Genomic DNA, 26,852 nt, shown 5'->3' on the forward strand with positions numbered 1-26,852 from the left:
GGAAGGTATCGGGTTCGATCCCCAGGTAGTGTATTTTGTTTTAAAGCCCAAAAGCCAGACATTGGAAGTTAATCATTTTTCCAATTTTGTTGCGATAAAATAATTATTGTTGGTGTTGTTGATTGTTGATGTATGGGAAAGGGTTCCAAATCACAATATGTCAATGGATTCCTAAAAAAAAACCTTAAAAAAGGGCCTATGGTGAGGGGAAGCAGCTGAATGTAGGAAAAAACTGTAATGGAGCTCCTTTGGGGGGGGGGTCTTTTTTTTTGGGGGGGGTCTTTTTTTTTTTGGGGGGGGTCTTTTTTTTGGGGGGGGTCTTTTTTGGGGGGTCTTTTTTTTGGGGGGGGTCTTTTTTTTTGGGGGGGGGTCTTTTTGGGGGGGGTCGTCAGCTAGCCGGCGGTCGTCAGCTAGCCGGCGGTCGTCAGCGTAGCCGGTGGCCGCTGTTGCTCTGTTTCAAATACAGTCCCGATTGCCGAGCAATGAATTATCTCATGCTTCTTGTCCGAAAACCATATCTAACTCGTTTTTAAAACGGTATCATTTTAATTTCCATTTCCCAGCATTATTTTGAACTGTCTTGAACTGAACTTGTTTTCCTATCTTATATTTCGATACCATTACGTCAGGAATGCTATTATTACCTCTCATGTAATCCTCGCAATTGACAAAAATATTCCGTCAATGAAGGGAGGGTCGGGTTTTTTTTTTCAATTCTTTAATTGATGCCATGTCAGAAAGAGCTGAATAATGTGTTACGTAACTATTCAAACATTGCAGGTGCAAGCTATTGAACACGGAATCGAATAGCCAAGCTTCCCTATTCATTGGTGCCCTGTTATAGAATTCGTAGCATATCCTAAATGGAATAGATCCGTGTTCTGTTCATTATGCTATGTCAGGGCAGTGGCCTATTGTCATATCACTTTAAGTTTAAGTCAGCAGTTTGCAAAATAAATGAAAATAACATAAAACCTCACTATTATATCAGAAATATCAGTAACTGTAAGAAAACATTTACGGGCAATCTTGACAACATCGGACTGCAAAAATATGAATAATTATGCATCCCGAAATCGTTAAATCAGTAAATCAACATATTAAAGTCGTTAACGCGCAGAAAGTGCTATAAGACCAAGAAGCGAACCAGTTAGTAGCAGTGAGGCAAAGTGGTCTTGTGGAAAAGACTGATCGCTTCACAACGCAATGTATGTATGTACTCGGGTTCGACTCCCAGCTTCTTCTTTCTACCTCATGTTATTTTTTTTTCTCTTTTTTCTTTACCCCATGATATTGACGTGTCCATCTCCTTTTTTTAAAGGGGACACCCCCCCCCCACCTCCTCAATAAAGGAGAAAATAACATTTGATACTCTTTCTTTAACAAGCGACTCTCTGAATAAGTTATAATACGTCTTTTGCTACATCTACAACAATAAGTACCAATATGAAAAAATACATGGAGATTACCAGTGTGACACATTAGTCTAGTGGATAGGCAAACGCCTGGCAACTGGAAGGTATCGGGTTCGACTCCCAGCTAGTGCTTTTTTTTTTAAAATAAATCTTTGAAAAAGAAAAAATGATGTTAGAACCCATTTTCATCTCTCTCAAAGTTTGGTGTGATAAAATAATTATTGTTGGTGTTGTTGATGTATGGGAAAGGGTTCCAAATCACAATATGTCAATGGATTCCGAAAAAAAAACCTTAAAAAAGGGCCTATGGTGAGGGGAAGCAGCTGAATGTAGGAAAAAACTGTAATGGAGCTCCTTTGGGGGGGGTCTTTTTTTTGGGGGGGTCTTTTTTTTCGGGGGGTCTTTTTTTTTGGGGGGGGTCTTTTTTTTTGGGGGGGGGTCTTTTTTTTTGGGGGGGGTCTTTTTTTTGGGGGAGGGGTCGTCAGCTAGCCGGCGGTCGTCAGCTAGCCGGCGGTCGTCAGCGTCGCCGGCGGCCGGTAGCGTTAGCCCCAAAGCCATGTCCAATTTTTAAACTACATTCAAGAGTCCCTTATTGCCAGGTTAAACAAGTTTTTACATTTTCAGTACTACTTACATCCATTTATTCAATTTGTACACTCCCATGCTATCCTTTTCCAGTCTGTAAACAACTTTACAACATGAATTCAATGATGGGCAATGTTTTACTCCTCATAAAAAAACGCCCAAACTTCGCGAGGTGAAACAAAGGGTCTTTCAATTCAAGTCGATTCAAGCCCAATATGGGCTAACAACTGGCCTGCATACCCGAGCAGAATCATTTTGTGCTCGACAAAGACACACAGCCTTGGGTAAAGAGGTCCATTATTATTATTTTTTTTAGTTATATTTTTTCATTGACAGTATACTATTAAATATCAGGAATATTGGATGCTCTGTTTCAAATACAGTCCCGATTGCCGAGCAATGAATTATCTCATGCTTCTTGTCCGAAAACCATATCTAACTCGTTTTTAAAACGGTATCATTTTAATTTCCATTTCCCAGCATTATTTTGAACTGTCTTGAACTGAACTTGTTTTCCTTTCTTATATTTCGATACCATTACGTCATCAAAATAATGCGGTATTTGTTGCAATGTCAGGAATGCTATTTCTACCTCAGTCTTTGGAAATCCTCGCAATGATGAAAGTATTCACTCGATGAAGGGAGTGTCCGTTCTTTTCTTCAATTCATTAATTGATGCCATGTTAGAAAGAGCTGAGTAGTTTGTTACGTAAATATTCAAATATAGCCGATGCGAGCTATTTAAAAAACTGAATCGAATAGCCTGCATCTTTAATATGAATAACAGTGAGCAGTGCCTAAATACAGCTGCACTGCATTTCTAAGTTAGCTTAAACGGAATGTTACTTTCAATGGCATGTTAGTTTGAATGCACCTGTTTCTAAACATAACAATCATTAAATCAGCATCAGAAAGTGTTAACAACTAAAAGCGAACCAGGTAATCGCAGTGAGGCAAAGTGGTCTTATGGATAAGCAACCGCCTAGTATGTGGAAGGTATTGGGTTCGATTCCCAGCTAGTGTATTTTGTTTTGAAGCCCGAAAGCCAGATATTAAAAGTTAATCATTTTTCCAATTTTGGTGTGATAAAATAATTATTGTTGGTGTTGTTGATTGTTGATGTATGGGAAAGGGTTCCAATGCACAGTATGTCAATGGATTCCTCAAAAAAAACTTGAAAAAGGGCCTATGGTGAGGGGGGAGCAGCTGAGTGTAGGAAAACTTATATTTCGATACCATTACGTCATCTTTCATACGCCTTCCCGGCATGCACCTCGATCGAGCATTGTATACGTTTCTGTAGATCAATGTAATGCGCATAGATAGCAATGTACCATACTTGGAACACAAGCCACCTCCAATCTCATATAGTGTAGTTGACGCAAATTAGGCTCCGTCTCATTTCATCTCTCTCGGAGCTTCTGATACCGATCATGTCGAATTATGATGTTTGGTTATTTTGGCACATCTGCTCCTACTTCTATAATATCAATTTTTGGTTATATAGCAGGCTTATGTTTGGGAATGTCACTAGACGTGAAAAACTAGAGAGAGAGAGAGAGAGAGAGAGAGGGGAGGGGGAGGGGCGAGTTAGAGCGCGAGAGAATTATCACAATCTGTATTCCTAGATCGTGTAAGGGATTTCCTGACTCCTTGCATATTTTTTTATGTTACTCATTTTTACATAAAGTTTTCACAATCTTTACTCTTTACCAATATATCAGATATGATGTATTATAAAGTACCGAAATGTCACGTCATACTGGCCAAGTTATCAAGGTTGCTGGTTCCAAACAATCTTGTTCTAAACAATGGTAATGATGATCACACAAGCCCCATACCTATTATGTTTCATTTGAAGAACTTCAGTTAGTGTTCTCGCTCATTAATTATTAACTCCATAATATCTCCTAGCATGATTTCATTTAAAATTGCCTAGCACCCCCTCCATTGAGCCTTAGATATATTAGCTCCATCTATCTCCTAGCATGATTTCATTTAAACTTGCACTAACTATATCCAGCCTAGCACCCTCTCCATCTAGCCTAGCACCCCCTCCATTGAGCCTTAGAAATATTAACTCCATTTCCTAGCTAGTTTGCCATTAATGCTTAGTTTTCAAAACTAATTTATATATAATACACCTACGTGTTACTTTCAAATTGCCTTTGATACCAGGTAAGGAAGTAATATTCGATAATGTCAAAGTCTTCTGCAATATTTTATCGTAAGTATTGAGATAAGACTGAGTATATGCAGTGCGTCCCATAAAAAAAGAAACTGAGAATTATCAATGTTTTATCATAACTTAATCACAATTATAAACAAAGAAAACGCAATAATTTTTCAATACTTCATTGCATTTCACCCCGGTCCCCAACAGGAAAAATTCCTCTGTAGGGCTCTGCATTATGGTTCATGGAATGCCCACACACTCTTATTTCCACAGCGTCAAATTTCACTCTAAATGGCGTCAGCTGGGAGTCAACTCTATTAAAGTGACACGGAAAAGGAGTCATCTTGACTCTGAATTGAGTCAATTCTCAGCTGATGCCACACAATCCGAGTCAAATTGATTCGGAATCCGTGTCACTTTAACTAGGAATAGAGTTGACTCCCAGCTGACGCCATTTAGAGTGAAATTTGACGCCGTGGAAATAAGAATGCATAGAGGATTCTTTTATGTTTGGGGTCGGGGCAAAATGCAATGAATTATTGATAATTAAATGCCTGAAACCCCTTAGCTTACTGGGAATCTGCCCTTGACCAGTGGCGGATCCAGGGGGAGCCCGGGGAAAAAAAATCATAGAATTAATGATAGATATGATTCTATTGATATATTATAGAGGTAGAAAATCTAATGATAAGCTTGCTCTAAATAATAGAATAAATGTTTTTTTTCTACAGCGAGAAAGACATGTACAAAGTTCCTTGGTGTCCTTACCATTGAAAAGACTGGAGCGACCATGTAAAACACACCGTTACATCAATCTCCAGAAATATTGGCATACTGTATATAATAAAATGTTTTGTTTCTGATAGAATATTAGTTATGCTATATAATAGTCTAATCTTACCACATATATCCTATTGTAATATTTTGTGGGCAACATCCAAGTGTGTGACTTATAATATTCTTTTGCTGCAAAAGAAATCAGTACGCTATTTTGTACCCGAGTTGGTTATCGTGACCATGCTACCACACCATTTGTTAAACTGAAATGCTTAAAGTTTGATGATATTTACTTCCTCCAAATTTCCATATTCATGTCCCGGGGGTCTCAGTCATGTAGAAATACTGTAAGCTTGCATGACCACAGGTCTTCCAGACACCCCCGAAACGAGGCTTTGGAAACGCCCCCCTCTCGAAAAATGAAATGGAAGCTCTTATTACCAATCATGTGAAAGAATATGTTTTGACTAATACGTGATCATACAAATTTTGCCGAGAAACCGCCTACTAATTGATATATTTGGTACATTATTTTATCTATTTGGACCTGATAGATATAACGAACGTGTGCGTAGTCCCATTAACATCTTTCTGTGTACAGTGCTTATAACATTACCAAGACTGGGCCAATATTTCTTATCATTTGATGATTCCTGAACCTTGGAGGACACACCAATACTTAGCCTATATGCTTGATGATCAACCTTTTCTGATCGATTCCACAACGCTTCTTTTATAATGCAATCGCATGACCATAACTGGTCTTTATCTTTAAGTGATTCGCACACTTCGCACGCTTCGCTTACTCACCACCGCCCCCGAAATAAGAAACTAGCTACGTGCCTGCAGTTAAATATATAGCTCAAGCCCGTACAAGCTTTTAAGGAGGAGGGGTTCTTATATGGTTGCCACTTTTGAGCCAGAGGTGAGAGTGAGTCATTGCGAGGGGTGTAATGAGCACTTATTTTTTTTTTCGTTAGAAAAAGTTTATCCGCGAATTAGCCGGCGAATAAGCAGGGGGTGGGGGGGGGGGGGAGGGGGGGGGGGGGGGGGGGGAGGGGAGGGGGGAGAGGTGGTGGTGAGCACTAATTTGTACGGGTGTTGCTACGATTAAATCTTAATATATTCATGTTGTCGTGGAAAATGACCATGTGCCCATATCACAAGTAGGCCTACTATACAGTGCGTCCCAGAAAAAACGAAACCGAGAATTAATCACAATTATAATTAATAAATGACATATATTTGTAAAGCAAAAAAAATATGAGTTGAAGGCGCTGTTTACTACTGCTGCCACTCTCAGGATGCTCTCCTGATTTTGTGTTACTATATGTGTTTCCTGACTACTATTGCCTTCAATTTTTATATCAACATTCATTTTGGGACCTTGTCATCCTACTGGACAGTGTTTGAGTGGTTTTTCATGAATGATTAAAGCGAGATTTTAGGATATGTTTTCGACTGATTTTGCTGCACTTTCACTTGTACTGCTAGCAGTGTTAAGCTACAGTACAGAGCACCTATTATGCGGAGGTTCAAAGGACTGCATTTTGAATAGCAACATTGACAAAGACTTTGACCATTTTAGAGTCTTATGTCTGAACCGTGAAATGTCTAGACACTGGACCGTGCATCAAAGCCCTTCAACAATGGAGACAAAGCCCATTCATGGTCTCCGGTATTCAAGGTCCAGCCTGATTGCATTGAGACATTCAAGATGTGCTAAGGTCACACCATCAGCAGATGTACTATCCCTACTGAAGGAAAATGGCATTCTGAGGTATCGAGGTTGCCGAGCTGGTAACAGAGCAAGAAGGAAACAACTAGTGAGGTCAACGGGAATTGACTCTTCCAATGTTGTTATTGATGCAAATGTCGGAAATGAAACATTACAGCATGTATGTCACTGGAATGCTCGCTCACTGAGACATAAATCTCTTCTTCTTCAAGACTATGTCATCACCAACGAAGTTGATGTAATGTTTGTCACAGAGACATGGCTGACTGAAAATGATGACGCTGTAATTGCTGAGGTAACACCACCTGGTTATACTTTCACCAATGTTCCACGCACTGGCGGTCGTGGCGGAGGTGTTGGTGCTCTGGTCAGGTCTGATCTGAAACTACATCAAGTGACTATTGATCCTCATTTTACAACATTTGAGCACTGCATTATTACAGACAAAGCTCGTTCGGTGAACTATGTTGCTGTGTACCGTCCACCACCATCCAGCACGAATGGTCTGAAAACATCTACGTTCCTCGAAGAATTTGACAGCTTCATCGATGACATGAATCAGACTCCTGGGAAGCTACTGCTTTTAGGTGATTTGAATGTCCATTATGACTGTCCCGAGAGACCTGATGTCGCACGCGTTGTAGATACGCTGAAATCCGCAGGACTCAAGCAGTACATATCAAAGCCAACTCATCGACACGGCCATACATTGGATGTAGTGATTGCGAGGGAAGATGAGAATCTTCTCTGTTCCATACGTACAGATCCGAGCCTCATGTCCGACCATGTAGCCGTGAGCTGCATGATCCGTGGTGAAAGACCATCTACAGATGAACGGCCACAGGAATATCGCAAATTCAGCAACATTGATCACACGTTGTTTGCCGATGATCTTGCCAGTTTCCTTGACAATCAACCCTTGGCGGAGGATGTAAACAGTTGCGTGCTCAATCTTGACAGAGACATGGAGCGTGTCCTGGATATCCATGCGCCTGTATGTCTCCGCACCACGCAAGTTCGTCACAGGCCAAAGTGGTACAACGAAGAAGTTGATGCTGCAAGACGTGAACGCAGAAGACAGGAGCGGAAATGGCGTAAATCCCTTAAAGTCAATCCCGATAGCGATCGATCGGCCTACTGTGAAGCTAAAGCTGCTGCAGCTGAAGCTCTGTCAAGGGCTAAACGGTTCTACTACAATGACCTGTTTTCTGAAAGTACTCCAAAGGACATGTATAGAGAACTGAAGCATCTTCTGAATAAGAGTAAACGATTTCTCCCAGATGCTGATTCATCAGTTGAGCTTGCCTCTACATTCTGCACATTCTTCAGTGAGAAGATCAGAGACTTGCGGAGATGTATAGATGACTTAAACGTTGACGAATTGGACAATCCAAATGGTATGGCAATCTCAGCCCCTTCATTCGTGGAGTTCCAGTTGGTCACATCAGAGGAGGTTCGAGGCTGATCAAACGCTCACCCAACAAGACATGTCCTTTGGATCCTCTTCCAACGTGGCTCCTGAAGCGTCACCTTCCTGTTTTGCTGCCAAAGCTGACGCATATCATCAACGCATCGTTGGCATCAGGCGATTTTCCATCATCTCTAGGTGTTGCATCTGTGACACCAGTCTTGAAGAAGCCAGGACTTGACAAAGAAAGAATGAAAAACTACAGGCCCATTTCGAACATAAGGTTTGTAGCCAAGCTTATGGAAAGAGTCGTCTCATCACAGTTAGCCAACTACTTGGAAGACAACAGCCTTGGTGATCCTAAACAGTCTGCATATAGGAAAAATCACAGTACTGAGACTGCATTGGTGAGTCTTCAGAATGATATCCTATGTGCTCTGGATGATCGGAAATGCGTCATTCTACTGTCGCTAGATATGTCATCTGCATTTGACACTCTTGACCACACGATCTTGCTGACAAGGCTTCGGGATGAATATGGTGTCTCTGGCACAGCAGTGCACTGGTTTAGATCATACCTGAGCAACCGACTATCACATGTGCGAATCAGAGGAGTGAAATCACTAGACACCAGGTTGGAGTTCGGTGTCCCGCAAGGATCGGTGATGGGCCCGCTGCTCTTTACGCTCTACTCGAAACCTGTATCTGATATCCTTTACAGTCATGGCATAGGCTATCATGTATACGCCGACGATATACAGGTGTATATACAATGCGACCCTTCTAGCCAGGACTCTGTTGATCATGCTGCATGCAGACTACGGGATGCAATGAGAGATGTCTACAGGTGGATGACATCCAACAAATTGAAACTTAATCAAGACAAAACTGAGTTAGTAGTCTTTGCTTCGAAAGTCCATCAACGATTGCTCCAGAACTTCACTCTAACTCTTCATGATGGGACTGTGATTAAACCGTCAAAGAAGCTGCGTATTCTTGGCGTCGTCTTTGACAACCTCATGCTGCCAGATGTTCACGTCTCAAATGTAGTCAGGACTGTCAAATATCATATCCGGAACTTATGCAGGATTAGAAAATATCTTGACGAAAGTACCACTCATGCTGCAGTCCGTGCCTTAGTTTTATCTCGTCTTGATTACTGTAACAGTTTGTTGAGTGGCACAACAGCAAAGAACATTCACCGTCTTCAGCTTCTCCAGAACCAGTCTGCACGCCTCATCTTCAAACAACCAAAGAGCACACACACCACGCCCTTGTTGAACTCTCTGCATTGGCTTCCTATTCAACAGCGAGTGCTCTTCAAGACCTCCACCCTTGTCTTTAAGTCGTTACACTATCTCTCTCCCTCATATCTTACTGATCTCGTTCATGTTAGGCACTCCAGTTACAACCTAAGATCCAACACTCGTACAGTTTTAGATACCCCAAGGTGTCGAACCAATGCTGGTAAGCGGGCATTCATAGCCACTGCTCCAAAATCATGGAACAATCTCCCCAATTTTGTACAAACTGCTGATTCTCTAATGACTTTCAAAAAACACCTCAAAACACACTTGTTTAACTAATGCCCGCTTACCAGCACTTGTTCTTGCTCTTCTATTACCTGTCTTACCCTTTATTTTGTTCATTCCTATATTGTTACATACATGTCTGTTGTTAAGCATCTTCTATTTTGTTAATTGTTCATTGTATATGTTAATTAAGCGTTTTGTATCTACTTGTAGAAAGGCGCTATACAAATGTTCATTATTATTATTATTATTATAGATTTTCTACCTCTATAATATATCAATAAAATCATATCTATCATTAATTCTATGATTTTTTTTCCCCGGGCTCCCCCTGGATCCGCCACTGGTCAAGGGCAGATTCCCAGTAAGCTAAGGGGTTTTAGGCATTTAATTATCAATAATTCATTGCATTTTGCCCCGACCCCCAACATAAAAGAATCCTCTATGTGGGCATTCCATGAACCATAATGCAGAGCCCTACAGAGGAATTTTTCCTGTTGGGGACCGGGGTGAAATGCAATGAAGTATTGAAAAATTATTGCATTTTCTTTGTTTATAATTGTGATTAAGTTATGATAAAACATTGATAATTCTCAGTTTCTTTTTTTATGGGACGCACTGCATATACTCAGTCTTATCTCAATACTTACGATAAAATATTGCAGAAGACTTTGACATTATCGAATATTACTTCCTTACCTGGTATCAAAGGCAACTTGAAAGTAACACGTAGGTGTATTATACATAAATTAGTTTTGAAAACTAGCATTAATGGCAAACTAGCTAGGAAATGGAGTTAATATTTCTAAGGCTCAATGGAGGGGGTGCTAGGCTAGATGGAGAGGGTGCTAGGCTGGATATAGTTAGTGCAAGTTTAAATGAAATCATGCTAGGAGATAGATGGAGCTAATATATCTAAGGCTCAATGGAGGGGGTGCTAGGCAATTTTAAATGAAATCATGCTAGGAGATAGTATGGAGTTAATAATTAATGAGCGAGAACACTAACTGAAGTTCTTCAAAATGAAACATACAAGGTATGGGGCTTGTGTGATCATCACACCATTGTTTAGAACAAGATTGTTTGGAACCAGCAACCTTAATAACGTACTTGGCCAGTATGACGTGACATTTCGGTACTTTATAATACATTATATCTGATATATTGGTAAAGAGTAAAGATTATGAAAACTTTATGTAAAAATTAGTAACATTACAAAATATGCAAGTAGTCAGGAAATCCCTTACACGATCTAGGAATAAAGATTGTGATAATTCTCTCTTGCTCTAACTCGCCCCCTCCCCTCTCTCTCTCTCTCTCTCATTTAGTTTTTTCACGTCTAGTGACATTCCTAAACATAAGCCTAGTATATAACGAAAAGTTGATATTATAGAAGTAGGAGCAGATGTGCCAAAATAACCAAACATCATAATTCGACATGATCGGTATCAGAAGCTCCGAGAGAGATGAAATGAGACGGAGCCTAATTTGCGTCAACTACACTATATGAGATTGGAGGTGGCTTGTGTTCCAAGTATGGTACATTGCTATCTATGCGCATTACATTGATCTACAGAAACGTATACAATGCTCGATCGAGGTGCATGCCGGGAAGGCGTATGAAAGATGACGTAATGGTATCGAAATATAAGTTTTCCTACACTCAGCTGCTCCCCCCCTCACCATAGGCCCTTTTTCAAGTTTTTTTGAGGAATCCATTGACATACTGTGCATTGGAACCCTTTCCCATACATCAACAATCAACAACACCAACAATAATTATTTTATTACACCAAAATTGGAAAAATGATTAACTTTTAATATCTGGCTTTCGGGCTTCAAAACAAAATACACTAGCTGGGAATCGAACCCAATACCTTCCACATACTAGGCGGTTGCTTATCCATAAGACCACTTTGCCTCACTGCGATTACCTGGTTCGCTTTTAGTTGTTAACACTTTCTGATGCTGATTTAATGATTGTTATGTTTAGAAACAGGTGCATTCAAACTAACATGCCATTGAAAGTAACATTCCGTTTAAGCTAACTTAGAAATGCAGTGCAGCTGTATTTAGGCACTGCTCATTGTTATTCATATTAAAGATGCAGGCTATTCGATTCAGTTTTTTAAATAGCTCGCATCGGCTATATTTGAATATTTGCGTAACAAACTACTCAGCTCTTTCTAACATGGCATCAATTAATGAATTGAAGAAAAGAACGGACACTCCCTTCATCGAGTGAATACTTTCATCATTGCGAGGATTTCCAAAGACTGAGGTAGAAATAGCATTTCTGACATTGCAACAAATACCGCATTATTTTGATGACGTAATGGTATCGAAATATAAGTTTTCCTACACTCAGCTGCTCCCCCCTCACCATAGGCCCTTTTTCAAGTTTTTTTGAGGAATCCATTGACATATTGTGCATTGGAACCCTTTCCCATACATCAACAATCAACAACACCAACAATAATTATTTTATCACACCAAAATTGGAAAAATGATTAACTTTTAATATCTGGCTTTCGGGCTTTAAAACAAAATACACTAGCTGGGAATCGAACCCAATACCTTCCACACACTAGGCGGTTGCTTATCCATAAGACCACTTTGCCTCACTGCGATTACCTGGTTCGCTTTTAGTTGTTAACACTTTCTGATGCTGATTTAATGATTGTTATGTTTAGAAACAGGTGCATTCAAACTAACATGCCATTGAAAGTAACATTCCGTTTAAGCTAACTTAGAAATGCAGTGCAGCTGTATTTAGGCACTGCTCATTGTTATTCATATTAAAGATGCAGGCTATTCGATTCAGTTTTTTAAATAGCTCGCATCGGCTATATTTGAATATTTACGTAACAAACTACTCAGCTCTTTCTAACATGGCATCAATTAATGAATTGAAGAAAAGAACGGACACTCCCTTCATCGAGTGAATACTTTCATCATTGCGAGGATTTCCAAAGACTGAGGTAGAAATAGCATTCCTGACATTGCAACAAATACCGCATTATTTTGATGACGTAATGGTATCGAAATATAAGAAAGGAAAACAACTTCAGTTCAAGATAATGCTGGAAATGGAAATTAAAATGATACCGTCGTTTTAAAGGTACTATGTCCCTTTTGCAGCCAACCTCAAATGCTGTAGAACTTTGCAGGAATTATGAATATGTCATGTATGTCCTATCTGTGAAATTTAAACGTTAGCAGTCCTCATATTCAAATTATGCAAGGAAACCCGTTTACTTGCTAGACTTCACTGTCAGATACTATTGAGTGACTGACTGGCTTTTTCTTCTTTGGTAGTAACATACATGAAAGAGCTGTAAAGGGTACATGAGCATTTGTCTACATCAATAACCCACTTCTTGTGATGGCCAAGATTAAAATGATTGAATCTTTTCGCAGCATAAAACGATGACCATTCGGTACAATTGTCTGAAAATCAAGACTATTACTTTTGAGCTCTATAGCCCTAAAGTCGATTTGACAACTAATAGTCGTTATTTTCCCACTTGAAGACATTTTCAAGCCCCACCTTTTTTAGGGAAGTTTTAAATTAGTATTATCTTTCAAATGCAGTTGGAATTTAACGTTTTCATTTTTTTTTTGGCCTGCAAATGGGACATAGTACCTTTAAAAACCAGTTAGATATGGTTTTTGGACAAGAAGCATGAGATAATTCATTGCTCGGCAATCGGGACTGTATTTGAAACAGAGCATCCAATATTCCTGATATTTAATAGTATACTGTCAATGAAAAAATATAACTAAAAAAAAAATAATAATAATGGACCTCTTTACCCAAGGCTGTGTGTCTTTGTCGAGCACAAAATGATTCTGCTCGGGTATGCAGGCCAGTTGGGCTTGAATAGACTTGAATTGAAAGACCCTTTGTTTCACCTCGCGAAGTTTGGGTGCTTTCATATGAGAAGTAAAACATTGCCCATCATTGATTTCATGTTGCAAAGTTGTTTACAGACTGGAAAAGGATAGCATGGGAGTGTACAGAGTGAATAAAAGGAAGAAAGTAGTACTGAAAATGTAAAAAACTTGTTTAACCTGGCAATAAAGAACTCTTGAATGTAGTTTAAAAATTGGACATGGCTAACGCTACCGGCCACCGCCAGCTAGCTGACGACCTCCAAGAAAAAAGAAAAAAGAAGAAAAAAAAAAGACCTTCCCCCCCCCCCAAAAAAAAAGTCCTCCCAAAGGGGCTCCCTAACAGTTTTTTTTCCTACACTCAGCTGCTCCCCCTCACCATAGGCATTTTTTCAAGTTTTTTTGAGGAATCCATTGACATATTGTGCATTGGAACCCTTTCCCATACATCAACAATCAACAATAATTATTTTATCACACCAAAATTGGAAAAATGATTAAATTTTAATATCTGTCTTTTGGGCTTTAAAACAAAATACACTAGCTGGGGATCGATCCCGATACCTTCCACTTACTCGGCGGTTGCTTATCCAAGAGCCCACTTTGCCTCACTGCGATTACCTGGTTCACTTTTAGTTCTTAACACTGTGCATTTAGTTGTTAACACTTTCAGCTAGCTGACGACAGGCGCAGCTACCCCCTAAAGGCAGACGCGGATCCATGGGGCCGGGAGGGCCTCCCCCCCCCCCCCCCCCGCAAAAAAAGAGAGAGAGAGAGAAGGAAAAAAAGGGAAAGAGAAAGAGGAGAGAAAGGGAAAGAAAGAAGAAGGGGAAAAAAGGGGGGAAGAAGCAGATCATTAAGGGCCGAAAGGGTCTTGGCTACCAGCTGTCACCCCCCCCCCCCCCATTACAAAATAAGAGAGAATGACGAAAAGGGAAAGAAAAAGGAAAAGAAGAGATAAAGGGAGGGGAAAAGGCAGAGGCAAAGGCCTTTCTCCGCGATCTTGGGGGGTAGTGAGCACCTTTTTTGTTTGGCCCTCGAAATGTTAACAATTTGCACCAACCCCCCCCCCCCCCCCCCCCAATCCCCCTACTAGATCCGCCACTGCCTGTAGTTTCATCCCTAGCTAGCTGGTTAAGCTGAATATGGGTTATCTAGTCGTTTCATTCATTAAGTATAATTATACTTGTATCAGGGATATGAGAGTATATCCCTGTTTGTTTTGACTATGTATACGTGTGGACTAGAGTACGGACATTCGGTGCGGCAGGCGGACTATTGGTGCGAGACCTCTTCAGCACAGATTGTCCGTCAGACATTTGAGGCGCGCATGGAATGACCGACACGGACATTCTGCGCGGATAAAATCCGCACCGATCGTCCGCTCTCGATCGATCTCTAATAGTCGGACGATCGGTGCGGGTTACATTCTACGCGGTCACACCGGCTGCCGGCTTACTGATTTGGGGGGGGGGGGGGGGACAAATAAAATTCAAACGTGGTTTATTTCTAATTCGATACCATTTATTTACAAATGTTGCTGAAATGACATGATTTTCCCGTATTTTTTTAGAGCTCTTTCGACATTTGTTATGCCAGAAGCGGCACTCCCGGGGGGGGGGGGGGGACCCCACTTGTTCATGTTCCCCCAAAGTGCCTCTTCCTACATAGGACAAGTGCCCATTTTATTTTCTAATAACTGTCATTTTCCTCTCTTTTCATCTCTGATGTGTACCTCTTTTCAGGTTCCAAAAATTCCCCTTTCACCTCTGATATTGCCCTTTGACTCGGGACCCTTTTCCTATTTAATAAGTGCACTTTTTCCTTCTTAAAAAGAAGCTCACTTCCCTTTCTTTATGCCACTTTTCTGATAGGTGCTCCTTTTATTTTGACACGTCGGACCCTTTTCCTTTGTTATATGAGCCCCTATCCCTTTTAAAAATGCCACTTTTATTATGATAAATGCCTTTATTAAAATCTGATGGGTGCTGTTTTCCTTTAACAGATTCCCCATTTCCATTCTCTTCTCACAGGTGCCCTTTTTCATCTCTGTTGAGTGTCCTTTTCAGGTGCAAGAAGTGCCATTTCACGTCTGATAATTGCCCTTTTTACTTTGACACGAGCACCTTTTCTTTTCTAATAACTGTCCTTTTCCCTTGTCATAAGTGCCTAGGCCTACTTTTCCTTTCTCTATAGCATGCACCCCTAATTCGAGGCAATTAGAGCCCCCTTTTCTATTATTTTCCCTATAAATCGCATTTATAGATGTTCTATTTATGATACTTATCTATAAAAAATCAGTCTTGTTTTCATTAGATTGTGTTTAATACTTATCAGAATTTGTTTTTTGTTTTCTTTATAAGATGTAATTTCTCGGCGCGCTGGGACCTCACAAATCTTTAAATAGTTTGCTTGCTCGCTTCGCTCGCTCGAACATGAATATTAAGACCATCACGCCCAATTGCAAAGTATGTTGCTTACCTTGTATCACGTAAAAAAAGAAACACATATTGATGCCATCCCTGGTCTGTAGTATAATCACAATCGTGATGATGTAGGGGTATATATGTTTTGTTTATGTAAGTGCTTCTTTTTTTTCTCCAGAAAGTGCCCTTTTTTGTTGGTGCCCCCCTCCTATTTTGGAAGACGCACCGCCGCCCCTGCATTATTATTTTTTCTTTCCTCTTTACCGTTTTATTTTAATTTACATATTTCATATTTCATATATATTTACATCAATTTACATTTCAACATAATAAAAAAAAAAAGTAATTAAATAAATAGTTAAAACCTTAACATTTCTTGAAAAAAAATGTCCTTGTGTTTCGTCAATAAAAAAACTTTGTTTATTGGTAATATCGTAGTTTTAATTTGAAATTAAAGAACAGACTTTTACTATTGTATCCTTTACCATCACACCGAAGTTTGATATACAGTATGTATATTATGTATTGTCATAAAATTAACATGAAGTTTATCACAAAGTTTACCTTTTTTCAATAAAATAACCTATAACTAATGCTTTTCCATTAATATTTATTTGTTCATGAAAGTAATTATAATATAAGTTTTCAATCATCTTCCAAAAAACTCTAACCTTGTTACATTTTAACAAGACATAAAAAGTAGTTTATGTTTCTTTACATGTATCACACTGGTCATTTTCCATTATACGCCATTTGCATAAATTATGTTTTGATGGAAACATATTACGCCATATTTCAAAAATTAACTTGCTTTTCCTATATTTCCTATTTGTTGAAATTTAAAATTGAATACTTTCTGCCAATTAAAAGAAACTGGTAATTTCAAGTAATATTCCCAGGAACGTGTAACATTTGGTTTTTGAAGTTTTTCTTTCCGAAGGGATAAATAATAATGTTTCGTCTTGAAACTAGATATATCAACAAAATCTCCTGTAGCTACTTCGATTAAATTTAAATCGTTTAGTTTACTACTTAATTGAACATTCTTTAGAACGTATAATTTATTTAACCAAAAGCATGGGAAACATTTCTTCAATTATGCGTATTCGAAGCTATAGTCTTACTAGTGAGAATGAAATGAAGGGAAGATCTCTCGAACATACTTTGTCTTCAGTATCAGTGTCGAGGAGTTTTTTTTTTTTGGGGGGGGGGGGGGGCTGGCTGCATTGTAGGTTCGACACCCCTACTAATTTAGACCAAATTTGAGGTCAAAAATTTAATGCAGGATGACATATTGTTCCTTTTTTTTAACCAAAACATTATTCACTTTAAACATTGCACATTTAAGGGGTTTTGTTTGACCAGCACATAGGCTATGACTATTTTTTACCAAACAAATATTTCCTCTTTTTGGCTAATTCAATACAAATAGACATGTAAATATAATTGTGTGATTTGTATTGTACCTATTTGGCTTGGTAAATCAATGAAATAACAAATCCAAACAAAACAATCCATAGGCCTAATAAACCAAGATTTGATGACTTACTTTCTATTGGTTGTCGGACAATTCTTTGACATTGACGTGGAAATTTCGGCTGACAAATTGGGATTGGGGCACTTCTTTACCTTCTTCTTCCGTTTTCTTCTTCATCTTCTTGTCAATTCTTCTTCTTCTTCTTCTTTTTCTTCTTCTTCTTTTTCTTTTTCTTCTTTTTCTTCTTCTTCTTCTTCTTCTTCTTCTTGTTTTTCTTTTTCTTCTTCTTTTTCTTCTTTTTCTTCTTCTTGTTGTTGTTCTTCTTCTTTTGTCTTCTTCTATACTCCTTCTTTTTCTTTTTTCTATTTTGTTTTAACTTTAGTTTAACTTTAGTTCTTCTTCTTCTTCTTTAATCGGAGGGCACACTAAATCCCTGGAATCCAGTGCATGTTGACTTCTGGGTTTTGTCCCTCCTCTCCTCGATCGATCGACCTAAAGCCATTTTGTTTAGTATTGATATCTCTTTGGATATTTGTTCCCAGCTCAGAATTGCAAGAGCCTATATGCTAAATTCAAGAGTTGATTTGCTCTAAGTGAGTACGGTATGTGGATAAACATTTTCTTTTTCTTCTTCTTTTTCTTCTTTTTCTTCTTCTTGTTGTTGTTCTTCTTCTTTTGTCTTCTTCTATACTCCTTCTTTTTCTTTTTTCTATTTTGTTTTAACTTTAGTTTAACTTTAGTTCTTCTTCTTCTTCTTTAATCGGAGGGCACACTAAATCCCTGGAATCCAGTGCATGTTGACTTCTGGGTTTTGTCCCTCCTCTCCTCGATCGATCGACCTAAAGCCATTTTGTTTAGTATTGATATCTCTTTGGATATTTGTTCCCAGCTCAGAATTGCAAGAGCCTATATGCTAAATTCAAGAGTTGATTTGCTCTAAGTGAGTACGGTATGTGGATAAACATTTTCTTTTTCTTCCAGGAGACATTGTGCAATTAAATGCATTGTTTATACACTGGCAGTCGATGATAGAACAAAAAGTACCCCCCCCCTCCCCGGGCTCGACCCCCCGGGACCCCCCCCCCCCCTCAACTAGTGAAGTAACATGATATGCCATATCTCCCGGGATATCTACAATTTCAAGGTACCAACCCCAAGTTAGTGATGCAGTAATGTTTTAATATTATTCATTCATTTTTCTGTTTTGCCAATAATTCAACGAGGACAATAATTATTGAGTGGTAAAGACCATTAATTTTGTTTAGAGCAATCAATCAAATCAGTGCACGTGCGTAGAAAGTCAATGGAATCGGACATTTTGTACACATTGTGAATACTGCATTTACTAGTCTATACCCGGAAGTAATCAGGCACAGAGAGAGACAGCGCGAATGTAAAGTTGTATGGATTACGATGAAAATAAGGAAATGGACTCTTGACAAAGCAGTAACTACAGCAGACTATTTTTAGATGAGAAAGGATCCAGTAATGCTATATCATTTCTGATTTAAAATTTTGCTTGGAATTGCGGGACAATGGCCAGGCAAGGTACAATAGGCGGCGGTTATACGACAGTTTTTCCAAGTTCAACATCTTCATCAAAGTATGACGGTAAGGAAGATGTGTAAATCATTGGGGGAAACTCGCTCACTGTGTGATGAACGGCATGCATGCATGGGGATGGGGCCGGGTTGATGGACGGACTGTTCGTTTTGTATTCGCTGTAGGCCTAGGCCTATCTATCATGTTGTTGTTGTTGTGTTTTGAGTTATTGGCGATTAGTCAGTGATTTGACTATTGTCGCCAAATTACTTTACGGTATGTGTATGGATATGGTAGCTCAGCCCAGGCAAACCTTTGTCTTTGGTTCGGCTGTAGAAAGGAACCTATAGGGTAACATAAGTAGCCCTATCTGTTAGACTGTATACAAGGTACAGGTTATGTATGCAGAGTTAATAAAACCTTGTCCGTCTGACTGTCGACCACTAACAAATCTGAATGTGAGTGGCGTGAATGTCTTGCCTCTTGCTCTTGGGTAGTCGACTTGCCATGCTCGCAGAACAGCTTTAAATTATAGTTTGTCCATGGCAGTATATGGGATTTGTCATGTCGTGTGCGATGTTATTTACTGTATTACACATGGTTCTGAGAAGACAAATGACGATGAATAATCCTTGAAGATGAAGTGTAGAATGTGACAAAATGTTTTGCGCTTTAGTGTACTTTCGCACCGTACGACTAAAAGTGATAGCGTGCAGAGAGAAGGCCCATTTTAAAGCGTCTCTGCTATGCCTGATACATATAAAAATCACAATTTCTGCATTGAAATCAGTCTTTCCTTTGCATTTTATTTAATGAAATCACATTTTTACAGCACCCAGTTCTAAACTTCACGCCAAATGTAACAATTCACCCCGCTCTTTGAAAAATCATGAAAAAGTTACATAATGTAGACTCTACAAAAGATAAGTCTTTAAAATGTGTGGATTTAAAGGATATACCCCAAAACTATGAAAATAATCATGAGAGTCTGTAATTTTAGAAAAAGGATAGCAATCAAAATTGGACAATGGATACTGTGCTATACATGTACGTGCAAAGATTCCATATGATAACATAACATCTTTATCATCTGAATCCATCTTAATTTTCACATTCCCACTGAGTCTGTGGGGGAATACAGGAGGGCAGGGGGTGGTTGTCCATTCATGATTTATCTCCCTCCCATGAAAGGGGGAAAGGGGGGAAGAGGAATAGAATTGAGAGGAAAGAGATGGAAGAACGAAAGAGAAAATGAAGAACGAGATACAGGGCAGAGAAGTAGGGGGATGCATTGTTGCGTTTCAGGTCTCAACACATTCTGGATCATGTATTGGAACCCTTATATTTCAGGGACAAAGGGGCATGTTTCCACAAAAGTACATATAAATTTACGATTAGATATAGATTGTACTGCCTAATAGAACTGACTAAAGCCCAAGGAACTACACATACACATTCATCAGTATGTGGGACAGTGTGAATATCAGGGAAAAAATTAATATTTATTTTTTTGGGGCTACTTTTCAAGCTTGCCTGCATGAAATTAACACTCTAAAATTTGTTTTGCATTGAAATCTATGCAAATTTATAGGGGCTCTTTTCTGATTTTCGGGGGCTCTTTTGAGCATTTCGGGGGCTAATTCGCCCCGAGCCCCCGTGTATTTTTTTCACTGGTGAATATATGTGTCCATTCACCCACACCAGAATTTTTGGGGGAATTTACTAATTCACAAGAATGTATGAAAAACTTATTTCTAGTTTTCAAAGCTAGTGAATTATTTCTTAAATGTTTATATGAAGGAGTCATATGATAACCAACATTGTGGTCATGTACATGTATTACCTGTGTCCAGTTTGATCCATCCAGTTTGTTCAGTAATTCTAACAATGATATGAATTTGGATTATTACAGTAATCAATATATTGTTATTCTGTTCAGCAGCCTCATACTTCAAGAACATGTACCCATAATGTAAATTCCACGGTCAACTTTCATTTTGCTTGATTAGCAAAAATATATTAGTCAGGAAACATTACATTATCAACTTACATTTCGTTTGCAATAGTTACTTGCAAGCCTACAGGGTTTTCAATTTGTTTGCAAAGAGTACATACTGGACAGCAATACATTTTATCTTTTCAATAGTCGATTAGGAAACAATGGTGTGCATATTTTGAATGACAGCTGAATAGTTATTTTCTTATTGTACTTGAGTTTGAAGGCGACATCTAGGCTAAACCTCTGAAATTACTCTTGTGGTATATGCAGTGGCATTCTATTTTCTGTGAGTGCAATTAGATTAAATAGCCTAAAAATGTGATTAACCTAATTCTCATGATCCTCCCCAATTTTGAGTATTGAATCTGGCAATGGTGACTTCCTGTTTTGTGATAATAAATAGTTTGTCAGATTTGTTCACTTCAGATAATTCCAACGTACTCACTCTTCTGCTTTTGTGTACACTGTGCGCATGTGTGATGTATTTTGTTTTGTTCAAAGTGGAGAAAAGAAGCCAAAATGAGTACATTGTGCAAGTAGCCAGAAATTATAACAATAACAAAATTACAATGTTTATTGAAGAATAGTAATTACAATTTGTATGGAAGCATATAATTGTGAACTACCAAACCAAATTGGATTCAGAAATATAAAGTGGACTTTTATTCTGGCAGCTTGCCTCCTTCATGTACATGTATGTGTACCTTGTGCATTGCATCACCAATATCTGTGCTTAGCGGGGAGCTGAACTGGGTCAATTCACATGAGTGGTCCAGGCCTGATAAAAACCCGATTTAAATCGGTTTCCCGATTTTTTCCCGATTTTTTTTTTTCTTCCCGATTTAAAAAAAAAAAAAAAAAAAAAAAAAAAAAAAAAAAAAAAAAAAAATCATTTTTTTTTTTTTTTTTTAAATTTTTTTTTTACCAATTTTTTTCCTTCCCTATTTTATCCTGATTTTCCCGATTTCCCTCTTATTATCTCTATTCTTCCCTATTTTCCCCATAATTTTCCCAAGTTTGTCTCAATTTTCTTACTCGAAAGGGTGAATGTTGTTAGATGCCATTTTTTCCCCGCGAATCGTCTTTTTTTTTTTTTTACTCAAGGGGGGCGTGGTTGAGGGGAAAACAAAAAACCTATTTTTTTTTTAGTGCTCACTATCACCCCTGGTGGTCGTACAGCTTTGGCATTAAACATATTTGTTGATATTAATGAGGTTTGTGTGGTATTTAAAGTTAAACCACCAATTGTATCTACTGTATATATAAACAAGCCAGTGTAAATACTCTTGAAATTGAAAGTGTACATCAATATTATTTATCATAGGGTTGAGTCATGCATCATTGTAAACAATGAAAAGCTATTTTGGCAAAAAAAATCTGTCATGCAAAAAACCTATATTATTTTGTTGTTCCCAAAGGCCTATTCATAAATGTAACAATACTGTGAAGGATTGTCTATAGTATCCTGAGTAATTTTACAATATAATTTCATTTGTGTGTAATTGGGTATTTCCCATATAGTGGGCATCCAAAGAAAATATGTTATCAAAACATTTGTCTTAAAATGGCTACAAATGTAGGTGATTATATATTTTTGAAAAGCTTTGTTCTTGTTGAGTGCCTTCCTTCCTCCATCCTTTTAGAAACAATGGTAAGTCACTAAAGTCAGTAACACTTTCTGTACTGGTTCTCAGAACTATACACTAGAGATTACTTCAGGGGCTGTTACATGTTGTGAGCATGTTTATCAGTTCATTGATCAAATTATTATTGGAAGAAGTTCTTTTGAAAATTTGGATACTTGTGAGAGATTTTTTTCTTGAAAAAAGAAGAAGAGTATAATAGAGATGCCTGCCTGTATGGATACAAGTATCAGAGCATGGACATTAAATAATATAATTGCAAACAATTACAAAGAACTTAAAGAAGTTTTATATTACAAGGACCAACAAAAACAAAAAACTTCAGAACTGAACATTCATGTACAATACATGTACCGATAGTCATTTTTGCATGGGATCCATAGTCTTTATCTGTATTTAATGGTTCTTTTTCTTTTGGGAAAGAGGTGAATGCATGTAGGTTTGGAGAGTACTCATGACTTACTCACTTATTATTTTAAAAAAGAATGTTAATACGTGTAACTGTAGTTCCTGAAATTGGTCAACTCCTTGTTCTACATGTACATGTATACACTGTTCATCCAAATAATCAAAATAACAAGGATCTTTTCTCGAATAGCTCACTTTTTTTTAAATCTCTTCTTTATCTCTTTATGTGTTCATACAATTGACTCTCTAGAGCTATGATTATTTTGAAAACTACTTCCCTTTCAGAGCAAAGAATAAAATACATTTCATGTTGCCTACTTCCTGTTTTAATCTTGATGGAAATATTGTTTCAGGTGATATTACGCCGTCTTGTGGATGGTACTATACATACAGATGAACAGTACATACATGTACTGGTACATGATTGAATTTATAGTACAATGTATGCTCATCACCTGAAGGCCCCGAAATGTCCCAGCATGTATAGAGGTGATGGTTAGGGCTTGATTAGACAAGAGTGAAATGTCAGAGAGACAAGCGAGCTGGAAATAAGAATGGAGCAGCAATCACAAAGCAAGCGGGAATGACATTTCAAGGAGGTCAGGTTAGGATAGGAAAGAGGGAGAAGAGAGCGTCGATCTTCACCTGGAGAATGTTTGTCAAAGATTACAAAACGGAGGTTTACATGTATGTACAACTGTATGATAGCTTGGAGATAAAGCAGTTTAGTGATGTGACTTGGAGTTTCACAGGTTTAAAACCAAGTCCCTTGGATAGGACCCGAAGCCATACATTGTAGATCCTTTTAGCTGTTTTACCCACATGTTGCTAATCACCAGTCAAGGTCAATTATTGGAGAAATATCTGCTGTTACTTGCCAAAGGATTTGAAACGACCTTTCTTTGTCTTTGTAAACTAATTAATGGCATCAACTGGCATTCATTCACTGACGGTCATATGAAATCAAATTAAAGATCATTTCCTTGACTTTCATGTTAAACTGCATTCTAGTGTTGTCAACAATTGTGATAGTTTACTGCATACCCTTCCCCTCCCTCTGCCCCTCTCCCGATCAGTAGCGGCATGTGAACTTATCAGGGTCATCATTCCTCAGTCAAGCACTACAAACAGAAGGCCTGTCTCCATCAGATCGAGATTGCCAAATAGCCTGCTATTTCTGATTTGGGAAATAATCCTGAAGTTACAAATCGCGTCTTCATCAGCTTGATTTTGAGCTCAAGATATTTTGCTCAGCGTTCATGCATAGTCCGAGTCTTCGGGCTGGTAAAGACGCACCGAGCAAATAGCCGGATATTTTGCAAACTAGCCCAAGATATCTTGGGATGATTTTCTCGACCAAATATCCCGCTAAATGCAACTTCTGGCTGATGATGACGCAAATTAACTGGATAATTTGCGATCAGGATAGTTCAAATAGCAGAATATTTAGCAACCTCGAGCTGATGAAAACAGAAAGCCATGTACTGTAACAAGTAGCTGGTCCAAACATATGAGTAGGGTTTGACTGAAGTAGATTCTGCTTGTGAAGGTGTTTGAGTCTGTCTTCCATCATTCTCAGAGGTTTAATGGAAGAATGACAAGAAGGCATGCATGGTTGGAGCAGTCTCTGATCAGATGCCAACATGAATATCTGTTCATACTTGCATATGATATGGTGTAGCTGTGCAATACGGAGGCATTAGGGTCTGTCTTCTGTCACCTACAAACTGTACATAAGGCCATGTAAACAAATATGCATGTTTAGCGTCCCTGCCCACTTCCTTTTTGGGGCCGCCTCTTATTTTTTTATTTATTAAAAAAAAAAAACATGAAAAACACTGCTAAAATGGATTTATTTCTGATTTAAAAAAATATCTTGAAAAGTAGCCTGACTGTTAGTGTTAGGGAAAATGTACCGAATGGCCATTTTGAGCGGCCATTTTGAAAGAAGAAAAAAAAAAAAAGGGCCTCCTCCTTCCTATTTTTCGAAAAAACAGGACGCTAAATATGTTTTGTTTTTTATTTGGCCTAATGCCTCGGTCACACCACCGATAACCATGACAGACTAACAAAAGACCGAACAAAAAGTTACATTTCCCCAAATGGCCAAGAATCATTCAGCAATAGAGTCCATTTGTTGGTGTGATTGTGGTATAATAGAAATGAAAAAATACAGGAGGCACAGGTATTGTTAAAGAGAGGTTTTAATAAGATGCGGTATATGTTGCAAAGTTATCTTGGATGATTGTTGGATCTGTTCATATTGTATATCTTGGAACACTTTAAAGATAAGTTCATATGCTACAGGTAGATACAGTGTATGAATGCTTGTGTAGAGAGGATACATGGAGTACTGATGTGATGGTGTGGATGTGTCTTTGAAAAGAGTCTCTTGTCTGGTAAAGCAAAGGCAATAGTTCTTCCACATGAGAAATTCTGTTATTGGAGCATAATTTCCAATCAATACAGTGTTTACTTGAATTTGAAATATATGTAAATGTACTGGTATGCTGCATTCTTGTGAATAGATATTTAGATTATGAACATGATGTGGATAAATTGCATGCATGCACAGTCTTGTTAGCTATATAAGGTTCAAGCACTCCGGCAAGCAATTTCAAACAAATTATGCAGTTTATATGCCTGAACTTGGCAAGCAGAAAACTGGTTGACATTAATCAATAATGGTAGTCTCAGTTACAGGCTGTTAGAGATTTATCTTCCTCATATGAGTGGCATGGCTCATATCCATTCATATGAAACAAAAGAATACATGTGCATGTACTTGTATGGTATAATAAAGCTCAACAATAACTCACATATAATAAAGGTAAAGCAAAAAAAGGCCTACACATGAGATCCATATTGTAAAAAATAAAAGTTAAAAAGGATCTCATTTGAGAGAGGGGTGAGCAGTCATGCACTATTCTCATTGTATGTGATGCTCATGAGCCCAGTTACCCTGATGCTTGATGGAGGTCTTGTTCCAAATTAAGCAGTCACCTTTGTTTGCTAATTCTATACAGCATTTTGTGGCACATATGCATGTACAATAATTTCTTTCATGTTTATTTGACATTCATTTATTCATGCATTATTAATTATCATGTAGCTATAATTTTTTGTACAACATTCATACCAATATGTTTGACAATAATATATTCTTTTCTCTCTTATCTCTCTTCTTTTTATCCAGATAATGAGCCAGAGATCCAGTGGAAGTCACACTGTAAGTATGCTACAGTACATGTACATGAACTCATAAAAGTTTACTTTCCACTTCAAAGCTAACTGATGTGAATAGATTGAGATATAAAAGTTTATGATGGTCATTTATGATACCAGCAGAATTGAGAAAAGAAAGAGAAAGAAGAAAAGAAAAGAAAATGGTAGTGAGAGAGATCAAAGAGTGAAACTGTTATGAGAGACAAATGAAGAAGGGGGAAAAAGTGTTTGCTTTAAAAAAATATTGATTAAAACAAAAAAATATTGTTCTGAAGAAATGGCAGCTTCCTATTTCTTTACATCTTTTTTTCCTGCTCAGTCTCAGAGTCTACACATTTTCTGACAAATAGTATTTGACAGATTTAAATTTATTCATAATTATTTGATATTATAGAATCGTCTCGTGATTGTCTCGTACATAGACTACATGCATATTTCGGGGGATTTTTACACAAACTTATACAATACATATGTACAAGGAAGTCCTTGGATAGTCTACATGTTTGAGAGCAAGTGGTTATATTGGTCCTTGTCGAGAGAAAGTGTTTAAAGTTTTTTCTACGTTACATGGAGATGTTTCAATAGGTGATTCCAGAGATCCATTTCA

The 26,852-nt window shown here is 38.2% G+C and overlaps 1 protein-coding gene and 1 long non-coding RNA gene across 2 annotated transcripts; both read left to right on the forward strand.

Annotated features, from left to right (window-relative positions):
• The first annotated feature begins 6,602 nt into the window (after positions 1-6,602).
• On the forward strand, positions 6,603-9,444 carry LOC105438565 (probable RNA-directed DNA polymerase from transposon X-element). Its single transcript, XM_030995102.1, has 3 exons — positions 6,603-8,088; positions 8,121-8,761; positions 9,268-9,444. Exons 1-3 carry the CDS (start codon positions 6,603-6,605, stop codon positions 9,442-9,444), a joined length of 2,304 nt encoding a protein of 767 aa, XP_030850962.1.
• A 9,324-nt stretch (positions 9,445-18,768) lies between these two features.
• LOC115928282 lies at positions 18,769-26,463 on the forward strand. Its single transcript, XR_004065994.1, has 2 exons — positions 18,769-19,039; positions 26,217-26,463. It is a non-coding gene; the product is annotated as an uncharacterized LOC115928282 (long non-coding RNA).
• The last annotated feature ends 389 nt before the right edge of the window (positions 26,464-26,852 follow it).

This window comes from Strongylocentrotus purpuratus, unplaced genomic scaffold (assembly GCF_000002235.5).
Source record: "Strongylocentrotus purpuratus isolate Spur 01 unplaced genomic scaffold, Spur_5.0 spur5_scaffold_21, whole genome shotgun sequence".
Classification (NCBI taxonomy): Eukaryota; Metazoa; Echinodermata; class Echinoidea; order Camarodonta; family Strongylocentrotidae; genus Strongylocentrotus; species Strongylocentrotus purpuratus.

Excerpts from the sequence above, each read along its gene's own strand:
- LOC105438565 (XM_030995102.1), top strand. The coding sequence starts at position 6,603 with ATGGAGACAAAGCCCATTCATGGTCTCCGGTATTCAAGGTCCAGCCTG. Across the intron at positions 8,089-8,120 it reads CGAATTGGACAATCCAAATG|TTCCAGTTGGTCACATCAGA; the intron begins GTATGGCAATCT and ends TCATTCGTGGAG. Across the intron at positions 8,762-9,267 it reads TCGGTGTCCCGCAAGGATCG|TTTGTTGAGTGGCACAACAG; the intron begins GTGATGGGCCCG and ends TTACTGTAACAG.